At 47.3% G+C, this 21,523-nt stretch overlaps 1 protein-coding gene across 9 annotated transcripts in view; it reads left to right on the forward strand.

The window, feature by feature from the left end:
- PPP1R12B (protein phosphatase 1 regulatory subunit 12B) overlaps window positions 1–21,523 on the forward strand; it is an 84,472-nt gene that overhangs the window by 14,175 nt on the left and 48,774 nt on the right. For all 9 annotated transcript variants that reach the window (XM_042887106.1, XM_042887115.1, XM_042887107.1 and 6 more), the window contains exons 2-12: window positions 3,002–3,132; window positions 3,987–4,105; window positions 6,034–6,193; window positions 8,206–8,350; window positions 9,702–9,776; window positions 12,092–12,171; window positions 12,716–12,861; window positions 13,658–13,767; window positions 14,839–15,036; window positions 15,958–16,040; window positions 17,647–17,772. In XM_042887106.1, the coding sequence (XP_042743040.1) occupies window positions 3,002–3,132; window positions 3,987–4,105; window positions 6,034–6,193; window positions 8,206–8,350; window positions 9,702–9,776; window positions 12,092–12,171; window positions 12,716–12,861; window positions 13,658–13,767; window positions 14,839–15,036; window positions 15,958–16,040; window positions 17,647–17,772 (1,373 nt within the window). The remainder of the gene's footprint in view (window positions 1–3,001; window positions 3,133–3,986; window positions 4,106–6,033; window positions 6,194–8,205; window positions 8,351–9,701; window positions 9,777–12,091; window positions 12,172–12,715; window positions 12,862–13,657; window positions 13,768–14,838; window positions 15,037–15,957; window positions 16,041–17,646; window positions 17,773–21,523) is intronic.

Here is a 21,523-nt window from a genome sequence, read left to right on the forward strand (position 1 = left end):
AAAGTGAGCAGGGCTGTGCTGTTTCCAGGCAGTGACACGTGTGAGCTGGGCTGCTCCTGCTGTGACCACCTGGGTCTCAGCCCACCCAGCTCCCTTTGCTCCTGGCGTTCCATCTCCCCTGCAGGCATGCCCAGGAGATAGGCAGGCCCAGCCTTGGCAGCTGCTGCATTGCTGATAGCAATCACAAGTCAGACGAGGCTTGTGTGCTCTGCATGCTCCGAGGAAGGAGCAAAAGCTAACAATGTTATAATAATGAGGTTTCATTCAAGATAACGATCAGATTGTGTCTGGCTGTTGGATGAGCCTTGCCAGGCAGGCGGAGCTTTGCAGAGCTGTTCTGTGACGTTTCCTGGTGGCCCTTTTCATTACTGTGATGTAAACTTCATGCTTTAAAGAAGAATGTGTCGGTGGTGGCAAAAAGCCATCGGTGGGTGCTGCTGTCCGTGAAGGGCTTCAGCTGTTACAGGAGGGGGAAGGCAGTGTCAGATCAGCAGATTTTAGAAGCTGAGCACTTCCTCCCTATGGAAAAACTGCTCAGTGCTGATCCTGTGCCAGGGCAGAAGGGATGTGTGAGCGGGGAGGGCAGCCTGCCCACCGCTGGGCTTTGGGCTCCATCAGCCAGCACTGAGCAGCTCGTGGCTGATCCTGGGCTCTGGGTGCAGTTTGCACCAAAGTGTGCTAAGGCTGGAATAGGTGAGGGCTGTGCCAGAAGGGATTGGGTCTAATCTGCTGCCAAGGAAGGCACTGCAATGGCTGGGGATCAGCCGGGTTGGGGTCTCTGGGTAGAGGGAGGGATAGCCCTGTGCATTCCCACCCTTAATATCTCCTCGAAGGTTGTGCTGTATCTCTCACAGGTAGAGGACGAGAAGGTCAAGTAGAATTAAAAATGTAAAGGGACAAAACTGCTGTGGTTAACCTTGCTCTTAGCTTCTCTTAGTGTGCCAGCAGCGCTTTGTGCACACGTCACAAAGCTGCTCAGGGTTAGCAGTGCCCAAAATCGAAAGAAAAGAGCCTGTCTGGCTATTTTTTCTCTCTGTAAAGCAAATTCCAGCAGCAAAATGGGAGAAGAGAGTTCCTCGCATCAAACACCTCCCTGCTGAGAAGGCAGCGCTCCTCTTTCCTCACTTTTGGGCTGGGAGGCAGGTGTGTGCTTTGTGCTATTGCTGGCTGGTGTGAGTTATTCCTACCACGTCCCGAGGAACGCCGCAGCAAATAAAAGAGGAGAACTGTGCATGGCGGTGGATCCTCTCAGGTTTCTGAACTTACCACTCTCCTAAATTTAAGGCTGGGGGATTAATAGTACTTAAGGCAGGGCGCATCGGCCGCTTCACTTCCTCTCCGACCTCTTCTCCTTCCTCCGTAACCTCAGGAAACCTGCTTTGCTGAAGCAGAACTTTGCCCTCCGGCTCCAGGGGTGGTGTTTGTTTGCTGGGAGCTCGGGCTCCCTGTGCTGCATGGGCAGATGTGAGCTCTGAGATCCGAGGCTGGAGATTCCTCTTCCTTATGGCCTGGTTTGAGGAGCTGTGACTGCATGTGCAAATATGGGATCTGTGCAAATGTGTGAGTGTTACTTGGTTGATCCTTAGCACGATACATAGGAGTACATTGCAGCCCCTGGCAGCTGCCTTTCCCCCTGTCCTACCTTGATGATTTATCCCATTATCCCTCCTAGTCCCATAGGAACTGTGCAGGAAAGGCACCAGCAGCAGAGCATGGCCAACAGCAAGTGTAAATTAAAAACATGCATATTTTATTTTGCGTCTAAAGAGACTTTTTAAAGTAATTTTTCTTTTAGTCCAACGTATTGTGGCTTGAAGAAGCAAATGCACTGGGTGGCAGCTGCTTGGGTGGCTTTAATGATAAAGAATGTAAATAGAACTGTCTGTCTGCCCAATAGACATGGAGCACACAGGAGGAAGGAGTCCTTGAGGCTGGACTCAGTCGTGCACCCAGTGCAGGCAGTCCTGCTGTGCTGTGCTGTGCTGTGCTGTGCTGTGCTGTGCTGTGCTCCTCCCTGGGCAGATCGGCAGAGCACCAAGCATTGGCCTCCCTGCTTCATAGAGCTGCAGCAATGAAGTTCTTTGTTGTTCTTTGGTGGGCAGAAAGAGCTGGGTTCTGCCTGCAGCTGAACACACATGAAACTCCTTTTGCCCCCCAGTCATGCTTGGTGCTCCTTAGCTGAGGCACGTGTGCTTGGACACGTGTTAAGCTGCCAGCTCATCCCTAAATAGCAGCCTCCTTAAATGCAGCAGGAGCATTGCTGTAGCCAGGAATCTGAGGAAGGAGGAATTCCACCTTACAGAACTGCTGAGACCTGAAAATCCAGCTGGGTTTTCGTCTGGCAACTTCAAAGCTAGCAGGTCTCTATGCATTCAGGCTCTGCAGTTAATAGAGCAGCTAATAAAGGGTTGTCATTCCCTTCAGGAGAATAAACACTGCTGGATGAAGTTGTGCTTAATATGTGCCATTTTGTGTTCTGATTTTTTTTTAAATGCAGTCATATCTATAAAACTGTGCTGTTGCTGTAATTGTGTCAGCAAAGGGCTCCATCCAGCATGCAGGTGCTCTGCTTGAAGCTGTGCTTCCTCTGCTCGTCCTATCAGCAGTGAGATCTGCTTTCATCACTTGCTCTGCTGTCGGGGGAATGGCATTACCTCAATAGACACACAGCTTGCCCTGCTTCAAGGAATCCAGTGCCAGAGCTGAAACCAGCAATGGGGAGCACAGCGTGGTGCTGTGCCAGGTTGATGTTGGGTAGAGGAGGGAAATGTGTGTTGGTGTGAAGTGCAGAGCGTGAGTAAATTTAGAGGCTGTCCACCCAGAGACTCATTGAGTTTCTGTTCATTTCTGGAAGTTCTGAAATTAGTTTAGTGCTGCCTTACGTTTCCAAGTGTGAGATCAGGAGCTGCCTGCTGCCAATAAGCCGCCAATGGGAAGTGTTCATTTGATTTAACATCGTTGCATTTCTTTCTTTTCTCCAATTCTTCCCTCTCTCCCCCAGGCCTGTATAGATGAGAACCTGGACATGGTGAAGTTCCTTGTGGAAAATGGAGCCAATGTGAACCAGCAAGATAACGAGGGCTGGACCCCCCTGCACGCCGTGGCATCGTGTGGCTACCTGAACATTGCAGAGTGAGTGAGTTTCAGGCTATTTGGGTATCAGTAACACTTTGCACATCCTCCTCTTTGAGTGGGTGCAGCCGTGGTCGATGCTCTGAAGCTCATACAGTGCTTGGAAGCAACGTTAAAAAAAGAAGACGCCTTCCTTCTTCTACTGAATGCAAAATGTCTTACTGTTAGGGTGGAACCTGTAGCTGGTTGTCCTTTACTGATCCCATTAGAGTGGTTTATGAGTTGTTGGGTACTTTGCTAAAACCCCGAGCAAAGGGGAAATGTGAGGGCTGGCAGGAGCTGATGAGCACAGAGGAGCAGCAGAGCATGGAGAGTTCTGCCCTGATGTTTAGGGCAAAGCAGTGCTGCCAGTGACTGCAGCTGATCCGCACGTTCATGATGCTCACAGAGGGCAAGATAGTTGTGTTTGTCCCACAGGAGGTAGTGGTACTGCTTGTGCACCAACAGCTTGTCCTGGGATTTGCCCAGATATGGGACCTATGGAATTAGTGGAGCCAAAGAACTGGCAAACATAAGGGGGAGAAGGAGGCGTTCATTGTTTTTTGAATGAAATAAGTGAAAAAACTGAGGATAGCTTGGATTAAAGGCATCATCTCTCAGGTGAGTGCAAGAACTGGGGATGCTGAAGTAGCTACAGAGAAGCAGAAGTTATTTGCAAGAGCCACTGAGCAGGAACCTTGCACTTAGCAGTGAGCTTTTATAGAGCAGAGATTTGATAAGAATGTGAATGCTTGTTTGGTAAGTGAACTTGATTGAGGAGATTGTGTGCTTTGTTCTGCCACTTGATTTCCTGTGTTAGTTGCTCTGAAGCCTTCATGTGAGGTCTGACGTTGGCATGGCTCTCATTGGTGTAGGTACTTAATTAGTCATGGAGCCAACGTGGCTGCTGTGAACAGCGAAGGTGAAGTCCCGTCTGACATTGCAGAGGAGGCAGCCATGAAGGACCTGCTTCTGGAACAAGTAAAGAAACAAGGTAAATCAGCAGTGGGATTGCATGCATGAGGGGCAGACGGAGAAGGGTTTCTCTGAAGAAATTCTGTGGGCTGCTTTTCTGTGGATAAGGAGATGTGAAGTAGCAGAGAGATTTCTGCTCAGAACACTGGAACGAGTGCAGAAGATTTGTGTTGTGCATTCCCTGTCCTTTTTAGTAGGATCCTTGAAAGGGAGACACTGCAGTCCTGAAAGCTGGTTCTTTAGATCCAGTTGTTTTAAAAGTGAGATTTACTTCTGGTCTGGTTTCACTAAGGCTTGGTGATGCAGAATTGAGATTTGCAGCCCTGCTGAGCGTTGGGGCCTGGAGTGCTGTGTGTGTCCTAGAGTGACCTGCTTTATCCTGATCCTTCCCAAGACTTCTGCAGCCCATCTGCTCTGCTATTTCCCCTTTCCTCGTCAGGTGTGTCTGTGTGAATTGTCCCTGCAAAGCTGTCACTGGTGGAAGTGATTTGGCAGTGTCTTAATTAAGGGATCCTGTGCCAGTGTAAGATTTTCTCTATACTCACCAAATTCATCTGCAAGTGGTTTGGTGTCTGTATGTAAGTGTAAGAGTTTCAAGTCCTACCTGTGAAGTTCATCAGCGATGTTCTTGAAGGATGCAAACTGCTTCTCTTTAAAGCGGTGATGAAAGCTGTGTGCTGCAGTAACGTATTTGAGGGGGCAGCAAGGCAGTAATTCCAGCTCTGCTGCTGATATTTTGCCTGACGCTTGTTAGGATTTCGTTTGGCTTTTTCATTGCTTTGCCACCTTAGTCGCATCCTGCTAAGATGCCCTAAAACAACCATCTGGCTCTGCTGAGAAGCTTCCCATTGACACAGTTTAAAGAGTTGATAATTGCTGAAATAAACGTGTTGGAAGCTTCAGATAAGCATCCCTCCAGCTTTGCTTCAGCTGTAGCTGAAAGCAGATGCTTGGAGCAAGCACAAGAGCAGGACAAGTGTGCATGACTTCCCTCCCAAGTATTTTCCCAGCCTGCAGCCTCTGTGCCTCGAGGCGTTCCTGAGCCAGATGGACTTTCTGTGTATTTTCTATGTGAATCTGCCATGGATTTCTGTTTTGTGGACTTGTGCGGTCTCTTTTGGTCTCTGAGCTTGTGGAGCATTGCATTTAACATCTCCAGATGTGCTGCTACTGTTGTGCAAATCTATAATTCTTGTTTTGAAGCCGTTTGCAATGTTAATATTTGCAACATCTCGCAGTGTTTCTCAGCTCACAGACTGAGTTGATAAGTGTTTTCTTTTGTTCTATTGTAAGTCTCATGCCCTACAATTTCCTTGGTAATCATGTTGTTGTAGTGAAAGAACTGATCTGTAGGGCCTGCTGCTTTTCAATACTGATCTTGATTTGTTTTAATTTGACCTTTTATTTCCACCTCCTATCATCGAAATGATTTAGGACTGTTTCACCACCATCTGTGGTTTGCTGCTTGGAGGAGCTGATCAGATACGTCCCTCAGAATGCATGCCAGGAATGGCCCTGGTGCACTCTCTGCATGCAGCTTGCTCACTTCCTGAGTTTCCCATGAGAGCAGTGCTGGGGTTGTGCTGTTCTTACAGAGGATGCCTTAGAATCATTTCTGCACGTCCTACACAGCTCATTTTTGTTAATTGTTGTTCACGAATTGGTTCTGTTAGGCTGGAATAAAGCATATTGGCAGTACAGCCCCTCCACCCGTGACTGATTCAGTTAAGCCAGCAGTTGACCAGCAGAGTTTGTTTTAAGTCAGGCTGCTTTGAAGTTTCTGTCGACGATGCTGGAGATCTCCCAGCTGCTAGAAGCAGCTTCTGCTGATGTTTTTGGGAGATGACAAAAGCTGATAATGTTGCATAGCAAATGAAAAATAGGGTAAGTTTGCAAAGTGCACGAGAGCTTTCACCTGATAATCTCTTCTGTGCATTGCTGTCTTAGGTGTAGACCTAGACCTGGCAAGGAAAGAAGAGGAGCAGCAGATGCTGCAGGATGCCCGGCAGTGGCTGAACAGCGGGAGAATTGAAGATGTAAAGCAGCCTCAGACGGGTGCCACAGCTCTTCACGTGGCTTCAGCAAAGGGCTATTCTGAAGTCATGAGGTAGGAACTCCTTCCTGTGGCTGCTGTGATGAATTGAGCCTGGTTTTCCCAAGCATAGATTTGTAGTTGAGAGAAAAATGTTTCATACCAATATCTTTGGGCTGCTGTCTAAGTGCTCAGTAGAATTATGTGCCCAGCCGTGGTCATTCACCTAGAAATGCATAGAGGCTGGAAGATTGCCTTTCATACCTCCAGGTCTTTGGAGAAATGAAAGCTTTTCTGAGAGCAGGGCACAAACTAGAAGGTCAGGTTTCACTTAGACTACAAGTTTTAGGGCTAACAAGCCAGGCATATTGGGATGAAAGTATAATTTCAGCCTATGGGGGGACAGTGCATCCTGCATGGCAGTCACAAAAACACCCTGACAGCTGACATGCCCAGAAGGTCAGAGCAGTAGTAAAATGCAGTGTCCACCTCTGCCTCCGTGTCCCAGCACCCACTGCCACTGCTCTTGTAGCCATCAGCAGAGACAGAGGTCCCACCATGAAACAGTGCTGCTTCTACTGCTTCATCATGGACAGAAGTTTGATCAGTGCAGTGCTTCCTGGCAATGAAGCGTTAATATTTTTACAGGTAGAGTCAAGTCAGGATGTCCCAGCAGTAAAGCTTCCTAAATAAGGGATGGATGGAACTAATGATATGCAGGTTGAAATGCTTTCTGGAAACATTCATCCACTTTGATTCCTTATTTCATAGTCCTAAGTGACGTGACTTGATGTGTAAGAGCAGCTTCTTATCAAGCTCAAGTAGTTCTGTTAATCTCTCTGTTTCCTCTTAATATTCATTCGTTAGAGCTTATAATAGAGTTATAAGCTGTCTGTGTCTCTGCTGTGCCCAAGAATGCTAATTCAACACGGATCATATGGAGTAGAAATCTGAGATCCCTCTGGACAATGTGGGGTTTGGTCCCACGGGTTTTTACTGGGAGGTTTTCTCTCCAGTCAATGGAAGCTGTGTTCCCCATTTGCCAGATGTCCACTTCTGCTCAGCTACTCCTTGCCATTAAATGCTGTAGTGATAAACAGATCTCACAGAGAGAGCTGACACTGTTCCACTCTTGTGTGTTTTACGGCCACCCTGTAAGTTCAAATACGAAGCTTCAGTGCCTTAAACCAAAGGGGCTGAAAGCCAGCAGCTGGCTAACTCAAATGAGATGTGGAATTTCTCTGTGACCTTGAGTATCTTAATAACCACGTTCCCCCCCTTTTGCCAGCTGGAGAATGAACGTAAAGTCAGCATCCGATTTAAAACTTCTTCTGCAGGGAAGCACGCTGCTGCTGTAGCACCACTGCGTTTTATTTAGCCCTGAAACACATCGTGTGAAGTTGCAGGAGTTTCAAAGCTGTGCTGTTCTCGTGCTGGATTTCCCCTGAGCTGAAGGAAAGGGGAAACACCACCACGGAAATGTTCAGTGGCAGTTTTACTGGAGCTGCAGAATTCCCCTGGGATGTCCTTCAGTATTTGAGCAGCTGGACGACAGTCAGTTCTGATACGTGAGCTGCTCGCTGCTTTCACCTGATCTCCTGTGCACTGTTGTGCCTCTGACGTTTCAGACAATTGTCTCTCTTCTGTTTGTTTTGGTTTTAAATATTCAAGCCCCAGATGCATTGCAGCACAGTGCTTTGGTCTGCAGCAGGTGGGAGGTGTTCAGCAGTGGATGGGACACAAGGAGGTTTGCAGGCAGTTGTCTTGGGGACGATTTGCTTTAGCTGTGCAAGCTCTGATCTGCACAAACACTTTATTGGAAGTCGTCCATTATTTAACCCACAAATTTAACAGCTGGTGATCGCAGTCAGCAATGTCTCTGCCTGTTGCCTGGCAGCTCTGCCAGCACTGTCTCCTTGCAGTACGTGGCCCTGTTTTTCAGTAGAACCACCACCAAACTCGAATTGCCAAGTGTCCTTTCCATGCCAGGTGCTGTGCTTGACTCACCTCTTACAGAGATTACGTTCTGGAGAGAATACAGAAGTCGTTCTTGAGTGGGCAGGAATCAGTGTTGCTTCTCTTCTCAGGCTGTTGATCCAGGCTGGGTTTAATTTGAACGTCCAGGACAACGATGGCTGGACTCCACTGCACGCTGCTGCACACTGGGGGGTGAAGGAGGCCTGCTCCATCTTGGCTGAGGCGCTGTGTGACATGGATGTCAGGAACAAGCTGGTCAGTAAGCACTGCAGGCACAACATGCAGCTTATTTCATTGCAAGATGCAGTTTGACTTCATTGCCATGTGCCATAATTGCTTATCAGTTTGATCCAGCAGTGTGACAGGTTGCATGGTGAGCTGTTCTGCATGTGTACTAGAGCACTGAAAAGCAACAGGAGGTAAGGACTCTTGGCAGGAGGAAGGAAGAAAAGATGTTAGGTATCATTGGGAAACATCAGTGGTGAAACAAGGACCAAGACAGGGGCTGATGTGTGCATTTCTCTTTCAGTATGACCCTAATGTATGGACCAACAAGAGAAAAACAATCATGGAGTGCAAAGTAACGTGCTAATATTAAGCTATGAAGCATTGCAAATTCATGAGCCCTTGAGTCACTGGCAGCATGAAATCTTTCCTACTCTTCTGTCTTGGTCACAAAAAAGGAAATAAAATTCACAATGCTTGTGAGAAATGTGTGAAGAAAATTAGGGCATTTGTGAGGGGGGGGATTAGGAAGGAAGGAAAGCACCCCTACTTCCATGCTAAGAGCTGGAAGTTTGCTTAAAGAGCCCGTGGGTGTTCAGGAGGTGAAGCCTGCTTGTCCACAGTTGCTCTCTGTGTTCCCCTCCTTGTCTGCACTGGAAACTGATGTGAAAGAGGTCACTGTAGGAGGAGGCACCACTTTAGCATGGTGAGCTCCGTGGCATTCAAAATATGGAGAACTGTTTTTGTTTTTAATGCCATCAGAAGCTTTTCCAAAGTGTTCAGAAGGCGTGTGGGTTTTCTATTTTGATAGACATGAAAAGAAACAGACACAATTGTATTTGCTGCAGTCAGTTGCCAGATATTCCCTGTCAAAGATTATTACCTTGCTAAGTCAGATGGCTGGAGTTATTTGGTCATTAGCCATCAAGTCTCATCGTGGTGTAAATGTAACTTGATTTCCTGTTTTATGCCCCAAAGTGATTTTTTTTGGGTTTCTTTTATTTGTGAATGTTCATGGATGTGGAAATTAGCACCCAGGTTTTTTGGCCTGCTGATGGTGGGCAGCCCTGCAGGAGGTCCAGGTGCACAATAATGCAGCAGAACAAGTTGTTTGCAATCCTTCTCAGTCCAGGAGCGTGCTTTTCACAACACAGGTAGCTGTGCTGCCCTGATGGAAGCTGCTCTGATGAAGGATTGTCTCAGGAAACCACAACTGCTGTCACTTGGCTTTCTCTACTGCAGAGCATGACAGAATGTTGCTCAGAATCAAGGCACAGTGGCTGCGGTGCACAGTCAGTTTAATTCTTCACTGATAAATGGTGGTTTTTTGAGTGCTGATGGCATGCTGCACTGAACAGCTTCTTGTCCTCTTTTTCCTCAGGGCCAGACTCCATTCGACGTGGCCGATGAGGGGCTGGTGGAGCATTTAGAAATGCTGCAGAAGAAACAGACGGTGGTGAGTTCTTGGCAGATTGTTTTCCTCATATCCAGTTCTGTGCACAGGTGTTCTCTGAAGCACAGGGCATCAGCAGAAGCATGAAGTGGAGGTGCAGCCATTTTTTATGTCCATCACTCAAGGATCTCTAAATACACCAGTATTTTCAGTAGATAGGAATGTAGTGATTGTGTGTGATTCTCCCCTGTGACTGTACTGAGTCCTACACAATCAGATCCAGTTTTAGACCATATAGAAGTCAGTCTAATAGACACTAACACATAATTTGTGTCTAGCCTTCCTAAGTCCATCAACTATCTCCCAGGATTAATTTATATTAAGGTGAAAGGTAATTTATAGCTTTGATTTCTGAAGGGGCCTTCAAGCATAAGTGTGTATCTTCACCGAATGGACAACTCCAGCAGGAACATTGCCACTGTGCTGCTCAGTTTTTCCATATCAGCAAACCCTTAGGTACTCACAAACTGCTTTTGAGCTCTCACTGGTCCTTCTGTAAAAGCTGGTTTTATATTTAACATGCAGATGGATTTACATCAATCCTCTCTCATCACTTTACACCAAGAGAGGAATTGTCTCTATTTAGCATCCAGATTAAGAAGACAACCTAGTTGCCCCCAATGCAGCCAAATGCTCTTGGTTGATTTGTCCATTTTTCCCATTCTCTCTGAGTGTAGAACACTGATCACCTCAATTTTCTTGTGAGGATAGGGAGATTATATCAAAACAGGCAGAGTAGATTGTATTCTGTGTGTAGAAAACTGGGTGGCTGACTGCATCCAGGTCTGCTGAGGTGCACAATTCCGTGAGCTGCTGAAGAATTGTAGTTCATCTGTGGAGTTGCTCCTTTCATTGCTTTTATTTGCTGGCAAAATCTGTGATGTCAAACTGCTCTTTACTTAATGAGCAATTTACCCAAGTCCACACCGTGTTTGTATCTGAGGGGTTACACTGTCACTGTAGAGAAAGATTTCTGATTTCAAAAGCATGTTGAACTGCTGCTTCGTGGTGCAGTGGAGGCATTGGATGGATTTATTAGCAGAAAGTTGTCATTGAAATGCATCTTGATCAAAGTAAAGGCAGTCATCAGGCCAGAAAGTAGGTTTGGGTTACATGTTTTCCTATTTCACCTGGTTTGTGCAATTGTATTGTTTGGGTGCTTCCAAAAAAGCCAGCCCCACATCTTTTCAAATAGAAAATAATGACAAATATCAGAAAATATCATTTAAAACGCTGGATTCAGGAGCAGACATAATGAGAGCATTGCTGGTAAAACCCAGCGGAGTATTTTGAGGAACTGATGATGTGGGTGGTAGAACTCGAGCTCTGATCATAGCACAGCTGCTGTCACCCTTAAATAGCATCCTAAAAATTAATCAGCTTCTCCCTAAATGAGGTGTTGATAAATACTACCAGCACTTTATTGTGGGTTCCCTCCTATGCAGATGCATCAGGATAGTGAGAGAAATGTATTCTTCAGAAGAAAAGCAACAGAAACAGCCACAAGACCTCTTTGGATGTGTGCTAACCCATTTGTAGGCTTGCTTTGCAGGAGATGGTAACCCCCTGCTTCTCTAGATTGGCAGCACTAGATAAAGGAAGAGTAACCCAGCTGGACATGGTACAGAGGAGACAGGCTTCAAAGCGAGCCTCTAATTGTGGTCGTTATTCATTTCTTTCTTTTAACCCCAGCAGTCCCTGTGCTTTTAGTTTGATTGTTTTTTGTTGCTGTCCATCAGCAGTGACACACTGCTATCTGGGAGAACGCTCTGATTGCTGCAGTGATTGCAGGTATTCCTGTCCAGTGCTGAATTTTGGCACCGAGGGGTTTAAGAAGGGCTCACCTACATGGGAGATCTGCCTGCCTGTGCTGGGCACACTTGGATGCTTTCCCCTGCCTATAAGTGCACAATGGGGACACAGGCACAGATTTTAAACCGAATCCAGCCTGATTTCCTGGGTGTCCAACTGCACGTGGATGGACCTCCAGCACTGCATCTGGGTGGGCAGGTGCAGAGCAATGCCATGAAAGTCACGCTTTGAGTCTCAGCACAGACTGCTGCAGACTCCTGCTGAGCCTCATTGCCTTGCAGCTGCAGGCTGAGGATGGGCTGTGTCTGCAGCTACGAGCTGGTGGAGCCCTGGGAGACCAGGGCATGCAGCACTCCTGCAGATGTGCAGCTGCAGCAGGAGCTGGCTGGGCAGATCAGTGTTTTTCCTTAACAAGGCTGAGGTGTCCTTGCACCGTGGATGTTGACGCTGTGCTGAGGTGCTGTGCTCAGATGTCTGTTTCTCTTTCTGCTTGGACTTTCGGACAGCTGCGAAGTGAGAAGGAGACGAGGAATAAGCTGATTGAAGCTGACATGAATGGCAAACCTCAAAGTGGAGTCTTCATGAAGTACGTTGCTTTCCTCTTCTCTGAGAACAAGCTGCACAGTGCAGCAGGGCAGCATCTGTAAACCGTCAGCTGCTTTTAAAAGGTCTACTGCTGTTTGTGCCTATTTCTTGATTCCTTTCAAATTCAGCCTCATTTAAATGTAGCATCAGGTGGTTCTTACTGTACCCAGTGAAAGCCAGGACGAGGAGTTGGGCTGCTGTTTGGTCCCCAAGCTTCTCTTCCTGATCATCATTTTGACCTTTGGGCTGAGAGCTGCTTTGCAGCTGCAGAGCCATACAGCCTTGCTGGAGGATTGTTTTCTTAGGAAAAGACAGGAGACCACATTTCTTCACTCTGAGAAATGCCCACAAAGTTAGGAAATGAGAGACTGGCTTTGGAATCCGTGGGAAATGGGCAGTGCTGGAAGGGCTGGGATGCAGAGCATGCAGACTGATTTTTGTCAGTTTGCATCTTCTGTGTATAGCAAATCATGTCTGTGTGTTTCTGAGAAGCAGAGCTCAGAAAGAACTCGCTTGGTAATCCTTAAAATTCCTGGTTCTTCCAGCAAAGAGAAAATTCTCTATGAGGAAGATAGGCTGAAGACCACAGATATGGAGGAAGAGAACAAAGACTCGAGCAGTTCTAGCTCTGAAGAAGAGGAAGAAGCTGAAGAAGATGAAGTTTCAGAATCAGATGCTGAAAAGGAATCAGGTAAGATGCAGAGCAGTTTGAGGTTTCATAGTTAGCTGGGCAGTGATAGGAATTGAATTGGAGAACTGCATATTTTTTTTTGCTTTGTTGTTAAAGACATCCTGCAATCTCACTTCAAGTCTGTATACATAGAGGAATACAGCCAGTGTACTAAAAAAAAAACCAACTTTCAGGTCAGCATATTATTTCAGAAAGCATACCATGCGTGGTGTTTCAGTTTCTACTTCCATCTCACTTGGAATAAGGAGCACAAGGCATGCTCTCAAACTGCAGGATGTTTTTTCCTCATGGGCCATTTTTGGGATGAGCACTTCAGGTGCTGCAGGATGGTAGAAGACAACTGAACGAGAGTTCTATTCACTGCACATGCCTCATTTGCTGGTGCTGTTTGGATGCTTACACCTATTATTTGTTTCTTCAGAACAGTGACTGTGAGAGGCACTCGTTGCTGGAGAGGAAAGTATTGCATTGTTGGTGTAGGGAGGGCATTTCCCAGGTGTGTTGAATGTGGCTGTGTTGGGTGAGTGGTCTGACCTGGAGGCAGACCTTGCTGAGAAGATTTTCTTACCATGGGATGAAGTTCTAAAGGTTTGCTTGGCAAACACATCCATCTGGTGACTGTGGAAGTAACTGCTCAGTGAGTGGAAAGCCTCCCTGAAGTAAAGCTTGTTTAGGCTTGGCATCATCTTTGTGATCTAAGGCATGCCTGGGGCACACAGCTCTGAACTTGAGTGCTTGTAAAGAAGGGCCTTGAAAAACGTGATACTGAAGCATTTGTGTTTTTTTAAACCTGTAGAAAGGAAGGAAGAGTCCTTTGCCAACAACTCCAGCCACGAAACCAGGCCCAGCGTCACTGAGCAAATACCACCACCAGAGTCCAACTCCTTCACTGCCTCTGCCAGAAGGGTAAGAGAATTTGGATCAGCAGCGACTGGAACGGAGCTTGGAAGCAGTAGGGTTAGCAGGGAAATAGGATTCTGCATACTGTTGTGCTTTCCTGAATTGCCTCTGAGAATCAGCTTCCATTTTGGCAAAGATGCTGCATTAGCAGCAGTAGAAGTCCAGCACAGAGGAGGATATTTGTATGATACAATGCCTCTCCTAGATTCTTACTTTCTGAAACAAATCCTGGTGTTCACAAGGAAACTTGACTTGCTGCTGTCGGTTCTGAGGCAGCTGATGCTGACCTCTTACCAGCAGCTCTTTCACCAAAGGGTTTTGCTGAGGTATCAGAGCTGAATTTGGCATCCTGGTCTGAAGCATCACTTGCCAAACCTGTTTATGCAGTGACACAACATTACAGCCCAGTAAGCAGAGAAGATAAAGTTTGCCTCTGACTAGATAGCCAGGTGCGAAGGCTTTGCAAATGTGAACCAGTTACTGAAATCTTATCTGGATTCTCCAGCTCATGCATCACTCAGCCAGATGGCACTGGGAGGCTCTGTGTTTTGCCTAGGATGTGCATCTTATGCTCCTGGTTTCTTTTCGCACCAGAATATGGAGGGCAGCAGGCACTGTTGGATGAAGTACCAGTTGTATGCCAGAGGGAAAATGATTCTTGCTAAGTCATTTTTTTTTTTTTTTATTTTTAACTTTTTGCCTCTTACCAAAATCTAACTTCTTGTTCAAGTCAAGCTATTGCTCCTCTGTCCATTGCCCAGCTCAAGCTGAAGCTCCTTTGTGGGAAGGAATAATGAATAGTGGATTCTGATCCACCCCTCTGTGTGCCCTTCAAGGTTCTGTCAGTCCCATCTCAGCCTGTAGGCTCCTATAGCTCTCTTGCTCTACCTGTTGCCTTTGAATCTCTTCCCCTTCTTCTATACTGCTTTTGAGCTGTGGAGTCCAAAGTTGTGCCCGTTATCAAATATGCAGTCTGGGTGCAGCCCAGCATAAAGCGAGGCCCGCTGAAGCATTTCTCAGAGCTGAAATCCAGCCTTGCAGTGCTCTCACCTCCTGCTGCTCTTGTCCCCGCTGCAGTTCAGTTGGCTCAGCAGGTCGGATGAGCAGAAGGATGAGTCGCCCTCCTCGTGGCGGTTGGGTCTGCGGAAGACTGGCAGCCACAACACCCTGAGCGAAGTCGCTGCCCCCCGTGAGGCACAGAGGGAGAAGGCAGCTTCTATCTATCGATCCTCGTCCACCCCTCGGATCTCTGCGTTATTGGACAGCAAAGACAAGGTTTGGCTCGTCTTTCACAAGGATTTTGTGGCGTATCCCAGTTGAGATGTTTACCTTGCAGTTTCAAGACAGTTTCCCTTTCATTTTCACTTATTGCTGGGTTTGTAGCTATAACAGAATCACAGGATGGCCCAGGTTGGAAGGGACCTCGAGGATCACAAAACTCCAACCCCCTGCTACAGGCAGGGCCACCAACCTCCCCATTTCATAGCAGCCCAGGGCCCAACCTGGCCTTGAACACCTCCAGGGATGGACGGGGCGTCACAGCCTCTCTGGGCAGCTGTTCCAGCACCTCATTGTTCTCACAGTAAAGAACTTCCCCCTGACATCCAACATAAATCTTCCCTCCCTCAACTTAAAACCGTTTCCCCTGGTCCTGCTGTTACCTCCCCTTTCAAAGAGTTGAACAGGTTTGGGTGTCTCTGGTTCTTTTTATTGTATGCACCCCCGTGCACCTTTTTCTACTGATTGCAATCCTGACACAGCTGTCCTCTGTGCCCCTCTGACCTGTTTCCTGCTCAGTTTCAGGTGGGCTGCCAATCTGGCACAGCCCATTCTTCACCAGAAAATATCAAATCCGGACAGTAGCACATATCTGCAGTGGAAATTCTCCTTCCTCATCACCTAAGTAGATTCCCTCTCTACCCACCAGCTGTATTTGTGAATCTCGTTCTGTGTATTCACTAGCTGTAACTGCTGCCCATTTTAAGTAGTTCTAATTGGAAGCTGCTTACATTTGCTGACATGTTCAGGAAATCATGTTTAAGGTGTCACATTTCTTGCCCAAGAAAAAGCCTCAAACAAGTTATCCTTAGACAGGAAAATAGTTCTGTGATTGAATGAATCTGACAGTGAATTCATCTATCGCTGAATGTGCTGCAGGTATCTCAGATTTACAGCCAAATTACTTTTGTTTATCAGGATAAAGAGAACAAGAGCTATCTGGCCACAATAGCCCCCAGAAGGCTGAGCAGTGCAAGTGACATAGAGGAGAAAGAAAACAGGTGAGACTGAATGTCAGACTGTCGGCTCAGCTTGAATCCTGCAGGCAGTTCCTTGGGATATCTTCTTCCTGTGTTAATGCATCGTATCTTTTCTGGCAGTCCTGTCTGCACAGGTATTTACAATCAGTTGCCTTTCATTTAGGCAAGCAGGACAAGTGATTGTTTTCCCCAGCCCTGTATCACTATTTATCTATATCTATGTATTGTCTCCATCTGGGAAACGAAGTAAATGCTTACTTTTTCGTTTATCATTTTGTATGCAAGTGCCTGACTTTGCAGCTCTCACATCTGTACTTGTGTCACTGGCTCTGTAGTTACCTTCAGTTCCTTTTATTCAGGTCTCTGTCACTTTTTGATTCACTGAGGTTGTGAACTCTCTCGTGCAGAGCTGCATACAGCAGGGGCTGCTTTTGGAGGGTTGTTTGTAGTTGCCTCTGGGCAGAACCACAGTATAAATGGGACGAATACCCAGTATACCGAGGTGTACTGTAGAGATGAGCCATTCACACCAGTTACTCATGGCGTGGAGGAGAATTTCAGCTGGCCTCACGTTCAGCCAGTTGCACAGCAGTGGTGAGCAGGGCACACAGAGCAGTTCTGTGATCTGCACTTATGGGGGTGTCCCAGGATGTGACACCAGGAGAGCTTCAGCACAGACTGACATTCTTTGCTGATCTTTTGCTGGAACCTCCCTGCTGTGTTCTTGCTTAATCTCAGCTGGCGCTGGGATTTGGGCTGTGGCAGACAAATGACTGATAAGCTTGAGTGGTTTTGGCAGTGGCTTGGATTGAGTGGCATCTCCAGCTGAGTGCTGGTGAGTGTCCTTCGCTCTGTAAAGCAGAGAGCAAGGAGGGCTGTGCTGCACAAACAGATGGTGCCCAGATGCACTGTGCAGGGCAGGTTTTGTTCTGATACTCCTTCATTTCAAAACAGCTGAATATCGCTTCTTAGAAGCACGGATGTCTGAAGGGGCATTTGGAAAGGCACTGTGATTGAAAAATGGTCATCAACTGTGGGCTGAAGGTCCTGTCCTAAACTAGAGCAGGACAGGACATTGTGCTGGAGTGTGGTTTGGGAAAGGCAGCCCCGATTTCAGATAAATAGAGAAGTGTGGCTGCTGATAACGTAATGCATAAACTGACAAGTGATTTTAGATACTGCCAAATCTTCTGTCTGTTTTGTACTGCTAAATATAGCAGAGGATTTGTCATACTGTGTGGCTTTTACTTCTATCATTGCATGATAGAGAATTAATGGTTTGATTATAGATATTCTCCTTGTACCTGTTCCACTTGTGCCGTGCTGCTCGACACGAGGTGACGTTGTTTAATGTGTTCCATTACATCTGTGGCCAATCTGAACCTCAGTCGCAAGTCTTGGGACTGGAAAAGGATATTCATGCAAAATATCGCATCCTCTTGCCATTCTTACATAAAACAGCTGATAATCACAGCAACTGGCAGTGGAAGCGTTTCAGAGTTGCCACCTGTAAGCAGCGATGTCTGTAGGTGGGTGTGAGGGGAGGGTTGGGGCTGGGGGCTGCAGGGGAGCTGGACGAGACTCTGGGAGGTTTCCTAAACAAACCCTGTGCTCTCTGCTGCCTTAGAGAATCAGCTGCTAACATCGTGCGGAGCGGCTCCTACAGCCGGCAGCCGTGGAGGGATGAATCAAAGGGAAATGAAGCTCCCCATTCTGGGGCACCTCCTACCTACGTATCTACGTACTTGAAAAGGTATGCCCAGCTCTCTGCCTGTGCTGTCAGCAGTCGGTTCTGCCCTTAGCGTGCCTCCCTCTGCTCGCTGCAGCAGGCCTTGAGCAGAAAACACAAATCAAGGCTTGTCGGCGTCTGTCGTGCTGAATAACCTCCTTAGAGACCATTGCTTCTGTTGCTTATAAATGGTTGGACTGAATTTAAATACTTTTCTTCGTACAATTCAAAGGCAAAATGTTTTGTGTTAATGTTGTGGTTTGATAACAAAAGGGAAATTGGTCATAAAAAGAGAATAAAGCAATTACAGTCTGAACTCAGCATTCACATAGCTGTTAACAGGTAAGTTGTAGCTTAGTGCTAGTTTTGGTTTGCATTAGTACGTGTTTATGGCAGTAATGCTATCGGGACAATGGCAGTGCTCTTATGGGTGATTTAGGGCAGCACGACCGGTGTCTGCAACCTTTTCCTTGTGGCAGTAAGGACACAGTTTGCACAGTGTATGTGAAATTGTAGAGCAGCTTCTGATTGCTGGTAGCCCAGCAGGGTCAGAAAAGCATCCTGTCTGTGACTTCCATAACTTCAGTGTCTTTTACCCTCTGGGAGGCAGAGGCTCGGTGTTCCTGGAGCAGCAGGTAGTGGCCTCTGAATGAGGTGAATGAATGGCCTCCTGTGATGGGGCAGATAATTCATTTCTGAGCTTTTGTCCACGTTGAGAAAAGGAAGATCGGCCCTTTGTGCAAGTGCTGCTCCATCGCATCACCTTTCTTGTAGCTGCAGCTGGAAACCAGCAAATCAGCATGTGTAAATGTGCTGCAATGCCATTTGTGCTTCAGGAGAAGAGCAGAAATGTTTCAGGATTTTAGATTATGTTCCACAGAATTCTAGACTCCGAACTAAATAGCTGTGCTGGAGATGGAGCAGTTGCTCGAGGTTTGGGAAGAGGTGCACGTCTGTGTCCTGGTGCTTCTGCTGGTTGAGGTAAGTCCTGCTCTGGAGCGGCCTGTCCAATTGCTGAGAGCACAGAGACCCATTTCCACAAAAGGTGAAACAGCCACTTCAGACAGCAGACTTTTCCTGATCTGCTGATCCATTCCAGTGACTTCACATCTATCCTGGGACATGATGACAGGTCAGCCTCTGTAGCGTGGCTCTCTGAAGGCACTCCAACCAGCAGCAGCTGATTGCATTGGAAAACTTTGGCCTCCTGCAGCTGGCATGCCTGCTGTTCCCTGGTCTGAGGCAGCCCATAACGTCACTGAAATGACTGTCTGCTGAAACCTCACAAGCATTGCCTGTTTGTCTCACCTGATCAGAATCAGATTTAGTGCCACGTTCACATAGTTGCGCTGTATTTCCTTGGTTAGACTGCGCAGGGATCAGCAAAGGCTTTGGCTGGCAGTGATGTTTTGCTAATAAAGACGTCTTTTCACATAGGCTGAGTTCTGCCCTTCTGTAGGAGGGTGCTGGAATATGAGCAGTTACAGGGAATAGCTTTGCCAACTCAGGAATGAAGCGCAGGGGCACCCGCACTGCTTTACAGGCATCAGCAGTTCTGTGTGACTCACAAACAGTAAAAGTGGGGTGCGTTTGCTCTCTGTCCCCTGATGGTTTTCTGCAGAGGAGCACAGAGAAATGAAACATAATCGTGCCGATTTCTCCTCCCTTTTACATCACCTCTCAGATGAGAAGCAAAGCACGTTGCCTGTTGTAGGCTCTTTGTCAGCAGAGTGTTGTTAGTATTTGGAAAACAATCCTGGAGGATAAAAGCTCATTTTGAAGGAGAGTTAAAGTGAACATGACATACCTGCATGTTGCTGACAGGATGACTGCTTTCCCCTTTACCTTAGAGTTTAACTAATCCCCCTAACGAGACCCAGTTATGTTCTGAGTGCTTTGTGACCCCCAAACAAAGGGTAAACGCCACCAACAGATCACATTCAGGTGTTGAAAATGGTTTTTCTGCTCGGTGGGAACAAAAGAGCTTGCAGTAATTTTACAAATGCTCTTCAGCTTCAGTGGAAGCAAATGTTAAACCTCTTTCTCTAATGGTAGGGGCTGTCACTCCTTTCTCTGGGTGCAGCACTAAGGAGCAGAGCACAGACCCGTTTTCTGACAGCCCTGTTTTCGTGCATGTTGACCTTTGAGCAGCCAGTTCTCATCAGTTAAAGTGTTTGGAGGAAAACTAACGTTGCAGATTGAGTTAATTCAGCATCCTTCCTTTGGCATCAGCTGCAAGAGATGCTTCACACCAAAATGAAATCACTTTTGCAGTTATTTGCTTCATTTTAGATACTTGCAGGCACTCTTTATTGTTTTTGCTGGCATAAAAGCCATCACAGTAAGTCAGGCCTGCAGTCCCAGCTCCCATCACCAACTGGTTTTGGAGATCCACCTGCTGAAGCTAGAATGGCTTCAGAGCAGCCTCCTCCCCTGCCTTGGCTTTCAGCAATCCTTAATTAAGGAGTGGGGGTCATAGTTAGGTCATCTGTTAGAGACTGAACAGCAGTGTGTCAATGCCTTTATTTCTATTGTTGGGTTCTTGAGCATAAATTCCTAATCCTCCTTTTTCAGATGAACATAACTGTTAATAAGTAGATTTTCCAGCTAAACTTTGTGTTGCAATTTTCTGGTCCTGTTTGCTTGAACTGTGACCAATTGAGTCAGTGCTTGAGCTGTGTGATGCCACCCTTGCAAGGTGATGGGGAGGGGAGGTGGCAGTGCTTCAGATCCCTCGTGAGCAGCTCGAGTGATGCCCAGCACCAGCTTCCCCTCGGACCTGAGCCATGTGCATGTATGTTCCCTCTTCCCCTCTCAGTTCGCTCACATCTCTGCTCCCCAGGCACCTGGTCTCCTTCCATCCTGTTGTCTCCCATTTCCAGCCGCTGCCTTTTCCCTTCTGAAGCACTTATCAGGTCTTATTCCATAACCCTCCCCTTTCCTCCCTTCCCAGCCAGGTTTCTCATCCGCCCTCTGCACCGCAGCCTCTCTGCCTTGTGTTCTCCTAGGATGGTGCCCCACCATCCCTGCTCCCCCAGGACCACCACCAGCATTTTCCAGGCTCCTCCTCTCACTCATTCCCCTGGCACATGTTCCACTCCTCTCAGTACAGCAGGCCCTGATTTCTCCCCCTCATCTCTGCGACGTCACGGCTGCTCTCTCCGCACGCCCACAGCAGCCAGGTTTAGCTCCCTGCTCTCACTCTCCTTTCAGGCTTTTCCTTTTCCTCTGGTGCAGAGCCCAGAACGGGAGGCAGTTCCTTCCAAAACGACTTCCTGCTCCCCTGTGCTCAGGGCAGGGGCCGGCTTGCCAGAGGAAGCTTTGTTTGTGGTCCAGTGGAGGTTGCTACCTGGTGACAATAACTTGCTTGTTCCTTTGTGACCTGGACATGGCAGGCAGCCATCAACCAAAGAGCCCAAATGTAATGCTGCTCCCCATGGAGGCCTTCCAGGATGCTCCAGTCTCTCTTTGGCTGTGTAGGGACCAGCTGCTTGGCTGGGCTGGCTGGCTGCCTTGGCGTATAAAACTAATTTGCAAATCGAGTGCCTACGTGAATTGGACTGAATCCTTCCTCCGACCTCCTGTCCTTGGCTGTTGTTCTGTCCCTTGCAAGTTTTATTTCAGCCTCGGGCTGCTCTCTCTGACTCTTGCTGTAGTGCTGACTTCCAGTTCCAGCCCATTTACCCTGCCTTTCCCATGCACCTGCAATTCTTTGTCCTGGCTTTTCCTCTCGGTCAGCTTTTCCTCCTGGTGCATTTTGTGTCAACCACTTTTC

The sequence above is a fragment of the Lagopus leucura genome, unplaced genomic scaffold (genome assembly GCF_019238085.1).
Source record: "Lagopus leucura isolate 7727_CA_CO unplaced genomic scaffold, USGS_WTPT01 Super-Scaffold_100073, whole genome shotgun sequence".
NCBI classification, from domain to species: Eukaryota; Metazoa; Chordata; class Aves; order Galliformes; family Phasianidae; genus Lagopus; species Lagopus leucura.